This window comes from Nestor notabilis, unplaced genomic scaffold, assembly GCF_000696875.1.
Source record: "Nestor notabilis isolate BGI_N333 unplaced genomic scaffold, ASM69687v1 scaffold9439, whole genome shotgun sequence".
In the NCBI taxonomy this organism is placed as follows: Eukaryota; Metazoa; Chordata; class Aves; order Psittaciformes; family Psittacidae; genus Nestor; species Nestor notabilis.
Window position 1 is genome coordinate 82,176 of NW_009945016.1, and position 8,321 is coordinate 90,496.

The window sequence follows — 8,321 nt, forward strand, 5'->3', positions numbered from 1 at the left end:
TGAGTTTATGTTCTGAAAGTGAAAAATTATGTTTTGGCAGAAACATACATTATATAACTTTTGTTAAAAACAGTACCACGTCTGGAATGTCAAGAATCTGGATCTGTCTCCATTTCATTTCTCTGTTGAAGAGTTCAGATTGCAAAGGATACAGGATTTTCTTCCGAAAGGGATCATACTTGGATATCATTACAGTGCAAGCACCACATCCACCTTCTCCACAGCCTAGTTTGGTTCCACATAGGCCCACTGAGAGAACAGGAATCAAGGAAAACAAAAATGCTGGCAGAAGCCTGCTCAAAGAAGTGTCAATCAAGGCTTAGCAACATGCTTTTGCTGGAAACCAAACACTCATTTTTAATGCTTAATAATTTAATTCAACATAAGCAAAGTTTCAAATGCTGGCATGTGAGCTCTGAGATCAAGACCCAAAGCCCTATATAAGGAGACAGTTCATGTTTCAATAGACTCTTAGGATAAACAAAAAAGTGTCTGAACTTCAATAGTTCCCTCTTTTCTTTAGACTTGGAAAAGGAATTGACATAAGGGAGACAAAGCAGTCAGCAATTGCCGAGCAGGAGCTGTGCAGGCATGCAGCCACATCCCTGGGACACATGGTGACATCTCCTTCAGCACCTCTCACCAGTGGTGGCTGACTTCTTCCTCCACCTGGTGATTCCTACCACCTAGAAGGTGTCCAGGCAGAGCAGTCACACAGTTCTACAAGTCACACGGTTAAGCACTGACACAGGAGCTGCACTTCAATTGCTCACAAACTACCTGCATCTCAAGAGGCATGATCTGGCCATCCCAGCTTCTCTCTTGGCCTCATTTATGATGGCTTCCACATTGCCAGGAACAAAACCAACTAAGCATACCAGCCAGTAGCCTGACTCAGGTCAGAGCCCAGAAACACTGAGAGCCAGAACTAGCAGAGAGGCACAGAACCACTGCAGAGACACTTGGGAACTCACAAAGTGTACGAGCCAGCCTAAGCAGACTCCTCCACATGCTGCAAAGTGGATGCCTGTACTTTAAAATCAGGCATTCCATCAAGTGTTCTGCAAAGGGATTTCAGAAAAGAATTCCTCGAGTCACACCTGCTTTTGGCTCCTTCACTCACTAGAAGATAATTAGAAGCTGTTATTTATTGTGAAGAGGATTGGCTGATGCCAAGAGGTTTTTGGTGGGAAAAGAACAGCAGTTTTCATTGGCAATGGACGTATGCCTCTGCTGATATAACCAACTTAGGCCTATGGAAAAGCAACAGTCATCACAATTCAGGGAACTCAAATCATCTTTGCCTTCACTGCAAAGATTCTGGAACTGACTATTTTAATACAATCATGGAAATCAGAATCATTTTGGTTGGAAAAGACCTTCAAGATCATCAAGTCCAACCATAAACCTAACACTGTCAAGTCCACCACTAAATCATGTCTCTAAGCACTATGTCTACTTTACATATAATAATGTGCCTGCTTCAGCAGAAATACAGCTTTCCTATGCCATCTAATGTTCTTCTTGGCAACAGTGCTAATCTGCCTCAATGCTTCTCAAAGTGTTTGTCTGACCATAACCAGACACCTACAACACATGTTTAACAGAATGCTCCTGTAGAAGATCAGAAGGTGTTGAAGAGCTCCGGTTATCTCTTTACAAAGCTATGTGCATTAGATATTAACAAGCTTAGACATAAAGGGTCTAGCAGTAAGGAGTACACACAGGCACAGAGTCATGCCACTTATTTTCCCTCTGGAACTTTCTCCACCCAATGTGCAATCAGACAAACAGTTTTTGATAGTTCTGCTGGAAACCCCAAAAGAGTATGATTTATATCCTTGTACTTCTTTCAGATCCCAGACAAACAGGACATGGCAGCATGGTGAAATAAGGATGCAAGATTCTCTTTAAGGAATAAACTAACACAGATGTGAACAGTTTGGCATATGTACACACCCAGATGGTCAGACAAAACCTCAGAAGACACTACCTATTGAACCAGACCTAGTATAGCCAACCTAGTCATCACGGTAATAGCTACCCAGCTCCTGAAGCTAATCTGACTCACGTGTTGACCAGTTTCAAACAGGAGTGAAACGTGACTGCTTGCATCCGCTCCTGTTACATGACCACAGTATGTGGTGAGAACTTCTGCCTCTGAGTTTGCATCCTTGGGCCATCTGATAAACAGGCCACAGGATAATCAAGTTATTGGATATTAACTATCCAGTAATACCCCAATTATTGGGTGATAAAGCAAGCAGCTCAAGTGGCTGTGATATTTTGGCCAGAAAATTCTTTACTATTTGTGTGGAACAAACCTAAATGCCCTTTAATTTTATCGTCTTTTTTCTTTCCATCATATTCTAATTCCCAGCAATTCTGAGAGTGTTCCCTTTAAAATATTAATAAATTATTTAAAAGTTTATTTAAAGCATATTATTTAAAATCTGCTGTTGTTCAAGCTTGGAATACCAGCTGTAATCTTTGGCAACAAGAAACCAGACCATGCAGAGGCCTCCCTCTTCTACTCTGCACAAGCTCTGCCTAGCACTCAAGTGATGAGCAGAAGAGTAAACAATTATGAAATGCTGTAGGCATTTAAAGCCTTCTGCAGTTTCTTCTGCCACTGGATACGTTTTCTTCGTAGATAGGTTAGCAGAGTTGTTTCTGGGTCCACGTCTTTTTCCACCACCTGCAAGAAGAGAAAGGTCCTGTTACACACCGAATGCTTAACAACACAGACATGTTAGTTGGAAGGAGAAAGTTTAGTCTTTCTGCAGCTTCCTTTCCAAAGCAGGAAGGAGAACCACTGTTAACTCCTCTTACCAGGTTCAGCAATGTTGGTCATGTACCCAGACACAGCTTTTCCTTGAATTTATCACAACAAAGAAAATATGAACTACATATGTCAGAGTTTTTCAGTTTTTCACACCAAGACAAATCTTAAAAAGCCCTTCAGAAACAGCAAATAGAATTAGTAGTGATCAGAGAGAAAGAACTGTGGTTTGTACTCAAGTTTTGAATTCCTGACATTGCCCCAAATTGTGCCTCATCTTTATTGACCACGCATAACTGACCTCTGTCCCTTCTCCTTATTATTAGAAGAGACAGAAAAATGAGTAGATAAACAGACTGACAGAAAAGCATCAGTAAGAGAATTTGCAGAGAAAAAAAAACAACAGTAGAAACCCTAACATGACCAGTACAGGTGCTGCAGGACACACAGCAAGTCCCAACCATCTTGAAGTTTCTCTTTCTTCCCTGCTAACATTAAATCAGGGTTACATTAGTAGTCATCCTAAATGTGGGAATGTGAAATTTCAACCAAGGGGAAATTTTCTCTGCACATTTTGAGTCAGCTCCATCCCATTAGTGAACAACAGTATTAGCAGTTACCTATTAGACAGAAAATTAGATTTTACTTGAAGCTCTGCCCGATTGTCAGAAACCAAAGTTCTGTCCTTGACTCCAAATGGCCACTGAGCTTGTCTTCCCCTTTCTCTTTTATTCATAAAGTGTCAAGAAACTTTTCCAGAATCACCATGGGCCAGAATATAATCATGTGCTCTTGGTTCTTATATTGTGCAAGTCCTAAGTACAATAGTTACAGTTTATTTAAATTAATCACTCCCAGTTTGAAGGGCAAATTGAAACAGAGGTAATTTGTGCAAGCTCTTTTTTCTTCCTGATAAGAAACCTTCACAACCTCTGGACTGCTTCAATGTTTTGCCTTTGACACATAACAGGGTTATTCTAAAGAGACAAGGTTCATAATTCCTATTTGAGTCCATGTTTTTAGAACTACCCAATAAAGTTGCTGCTACAAAACACAATTGGTCATTTTTCATTCTTCTAGTTTGGGGATGCTTTACTGTAAGTCATACAACACTCGTTGCTGCTATTCAGAGCATAATGTTGCTATTCCCTCACCTTTTAGATGCGTAGAAACAAGTAAGAACGTATAGTGGCTCTCTCATGACAGGTTGGTTCAGACTAAGCACATATATCCTTCTGCAGTAGTTTGGGAAACTGATAATTCCAAGATATTACCTGTGACTACAAGTGTCCCATGGACAAAAGGTTGTTCAGAGCCCTTTCTCAGGCAAAGAGCCTTCCTCAGCAGCTCACACCCTCACTATCAACCTGAGTTTCTTCCTCAGGGCTGTGGCAATGGCTGCTGCAAACCCTTCCAAAGCAGCTTCTGAGACAGCCAGGAAGAGAGAAAAAGTTTCAAAATACTATTTCTATGCTTAGATCAAAGAAAATGTCTCAAGAAGTTTTCTTGAAAGAACCCAAGCAGCTCTCCATTATGTATTCAAACCAAGCAATTAAAAGCTTGGCCCAGTGGCTCCTTTTCAGGAAGTTAAGTAAGAAATGAAACATGTGCCTAAGCCTTCGTTCAGCAAAGCATTTAGCCTCTCAGCTCCACACACTTTTAGTCAAGTACTTTAGCATGTGTTAAGTCCCAAAGGCAACCCACTAGCTCCTACTATGCAGTAGGAACGTGTCCTGAACAATTCATACTCTTATCCTGTTGAAACCAATAGCCCAGGATTCCTATTTCAATCACTTCAGACTACTCCACTGTCTCAGCAATGCTGGCAGAGACTTGGGATGAGAGAGAGGGAGAAGGGGTAAGAGTGGGGAGGACATTTTGGTTTAACCCAAATCTCACATGTCAGCGAGCAAGGAGTCATTTCTTTGCAATCAGAGTCCTGGTAGAAGGATGCTTGTTTACAAGCCTCTCTTGTTGGCTATAGAATAAGAACTTTTTACTGTTCCTCCCTTTTGTTCGTTGCCATTGATGCTGGTGGTGTCCTGAAACATGTCATTCTTCATTTGGTTTGTTACAATCACCTGCTGTGATTTGTTCTTAAAATATTTTAAAACCCTGTGGGTGGGGATAACATCTCTCGTCTGATGCCCAGAACAATATGATTCACAGCTCAATATCTTATCCATCAAAACAATTCCTGCTCACCTCCCCCAGTGTCCTTGTACAGAAGGAAAATTAATTATATCCACTGCACTCAGTGGGAGTAGGATCAACCTACTTAGACACTGGATTAAAGAAATATTTCATTTTTGCTCATTACTGGATTAGTTTTTTTGATTTTATTTTTAAGCCAAACTTCATATTGCCAGATACATTGATGCCTACATTTTGGCAGATTCAAAACTATGCATTTTACTGCATGTGGTAGCTTAAATATTAATCAAACGCAGAAGGAAACTTTGTTGGAAATGCTAGGATGGCACTGGCAATCAAATGACTCCAGACAAATTTGCTCTGTACTGCTGTATTTGTAGTACACATCTATTTGCCTACTGATTCTAGGAATCTTAAACACACAGACCACCTCAGCAGGGAGCTCAGCCTGGCCCCATAGTTCAAGCACTACATGGTACAAGTTCCTAAGCAGGACTCCACAATCTTAGAGCCCATAGGCTAGTCCAGAGAGGCATCCAGCTCACTTGCCGATGTTTTCATGCACAAAACTTGGATCTCAGTAAACATTTTGTTTGCTCTCTTCTCTACCTGCATTCACTAGCTCAGATAACTTTGCCTGGTTTACTAAACAACATGTTAAGCTTTCCATCAGCTAGGGTCTTCAAATGAGAAACACATGCCTTTCTGAACAACAAGCTCCCATTCAATCACTAGTCCCTCATCACTCAATTAGGCACTAGAAGAGAAGGTGGAAGGTTTTAACCAGGCTGCCCCACAGCAAGTCAGACTACTCAACAGTAAAGGTCCCCTTGGACCTTAAAATCTATGAATGTGTGTTTCCTGAAGTCAATGAGAGACTTCAAATTTGTTTGCTAGGGAGAAGGATTAGAACACAGATGAACACACTGAATATAACCACACAATGTAAATCTGCTATTGCTCATGAGAACATTCTGTTTTGCTTTAAAGCAGCATGCTGAAAACTTGAAATTCACTGTTTATGTAGGACCCAGAGGGTTCTAAAGCTCAGAAACATTCCTGTATTTTGGCTGGTCCCATCTGCAATCAAGTATCCACAGGCTTTGGAAGAGGTCATCCTATTTAGAATAGGAATAGAAATAGAAATATTAACTCCACATGTTTGAACCAAAATTACACACTACATATGCATCAGATAGACCTGTCAGCTGAGGAAAGCAAAATTGCTATTATCACTTTTAAACCACGTGTCTTGTTTTCCATTCTACTCTAGGCAGGCTATCAAGATAACTTTGTGTTAGTTATGTGCCAAGCTTCATACCCAGTGAAGTAAACAGGTGCTTAAAATAAACAGTCCTGAATGTGAAGTATGCTCAGCTGTTCTGAGACTTTTTCTCTGACAGCACTGCAGACTGGGCTAATGCAAGAGCAGGATCTGCTCCATGAAAGCCCCTATCTTATCAACCACCTCTTATCACAGTTTTGTACTATGACAGAGTATCGGCAGCCCCTTAGCAATGTCAAGCTGTCAAGACTTCACACAGCAGTACCCTTTCTCACAGGCAATGCTGACAGCATTGCAGCAAATCAACAGGAATATTTAGTCAGGGCCCTATGGACGGATCCATATCCTACCTTGCTACCTGCTGTTCCAGCAGCATTGCCCAGGCACTTCCCACCACTCCTTCCATCACATAACATCTCATTGTGCAGGCATGTCCCAACTAACTCCACATTCGTTGACACAGATTGGATTGCCCCATGAGCCCAATTCTCTCTCTTAAAGCTGCATTTTATGGTGGTGTAACTCAAGCCGTTTTGGCAGCACATCCAAGAAGGGAATAGCTAAAATACATCCCTAGAGGCTCTAGGTAAAGTATAACCCAGGAAGTCCTCCCCTCTCTGCTCAGTGGAACATGCTCCTTCGCTAGCAGCACCACATCCATGAGCCAGCAGGGAAGGATGCTGAGACAGCCTTGACACATGGAATGAGTTAATACCAGTGATAGTATTAATCGTTCCCTGGTGGGATTTTCTTAGCCAACAACTGTCAAGATCAGACTGTGATAAACCCCTTTACACATGCACAGGGTCAGCTCTGAGATGTGGCTTTTGTAAACAAGAGCTGCAGTTCCATAAAAATTGCTGAAATGCATCAAGGGCAATGCCATTCATAGCATGTTTATGAGCTTCAGGATGGAGTAAGAACAGACAACAGATACAAAAGGAACTGTTTGCCTTCCACTGCTAGCCTTCAGGGTCTAAGGCTGCGCTTTCTTCCCCTCTCTGCCTCACCCCACATGCATAAAAGAGTCCCACAGAACCAGTTCTGTGCAGCTCAGTCCCTTCTTTTTTGCTTTGACTAATACACATTTTCATGTTAGGCAAGGGTCTCCTGTAGGAAGAAGGGCTTTTCCACTGATTTCTGCAGAGCAACGCTCCTGTAATACCTGAGCACTTTTAAATGCTGAAGCTGTAAATACATACAAGAATTTGTTTATGAACTCTTCATACCTACCATGAGTAGCATATTGGTCTTGAACCTTAGCTGCTCCTGCATCAGAACTGCAATTCTCTTCCATTAGAGCACACCAGCAAATGAAAACAAGACAGTAAACTTGGCCTGTGTCAGGGTCTGGATTGTTTGACCTGTTTGTGGCAACCTCCTACTGCAAGACTCAAAGAGCTCCCAGTTTACCCTCTAAAAACTGGGGTTCACAGAGGAGGAAGCTGAAGTCACTGACACCTTCACAGAGCAAGAAGATGACAAGTTAATGGTATGCCACCTGTGCCCACCATAGCAAAAAATGAATCAGATGAAATTCACACATCATCCTGTGCCACTGCTTCACAGTCTTAATCAGACTCCATTAGGTAGTCATGATTAACTTGGAGCTTCACATTTTCATCTCCAATGAATGGCTGATATGTCAATTAACGTTGGCATGAGAACTATTACTGATCTGTGTGAGCTAAGCTTAGTTGTCACCCTTCTTTGTAAAACCTGAGAAACAGGGCTGGGTTCTACATCAGCATCACATTCAAGAACCCTTCGACTAACTTGTAATCCATTCTAGATAAGCTTCATTCTTCACCTAACTATTGATACTTTGATAAAACAAAACTTTGACATCAAAGGCACTAGAACCTTGGAAACTTCAAACTCCAATCCAGTTTGGGATCCAAACTCATAATTAAAACCCCTTCTTGTACCAACAATCTCACCCACATTTACACTTGATTAAACTAGCAGGAAAGACTAACAAAAGCAAAGATGATAGCAATCCTGTGCCAGTCTACAGGGCAGGGCACAGAGCTTTTTAACCACCTAAGAATAACATGCAGTCCCTCAAAGGATTAAATTATATATATATAAAAAACATAT

The 8,321-nt window shown here is 41.4% G+C and overlaps 1 protein-coding gene across 2 annotated transcripts in view; it reads right to left on the minus strand.

Moving 5' to 3' along the window:
- XDH (xanthine dehydrogenase) overlaps window positions 1-2,700 on the minus strand; it is a 42,859-nt gene extending 40,159 nt beyond the window's left edge. The window contains exons 1-2 of one of the 2 annotated variants that reach the window (XM_010022686.1): window positions 2,641-2,700; window positions 153-249 (exon numbers count right to left, since the gene is read on the minus strand). Coding sequence is in view for 1 of the 2 variants with exons in the window: in XM_010022687.1 (XP_010020989.1) it covers window positions 153-190 (38 nt within the window). In the remaining variant the exon portion in view is untranslated. The remainder of the gene's footprint in view (window positions 1-152; window positions 250-2,640) is intronic. The other variant, XM_010022687.1, reaches the window with a different exon arrangement.
- Window positions 2,701-8,321: the final 5,621 nt, after the last annotated feature.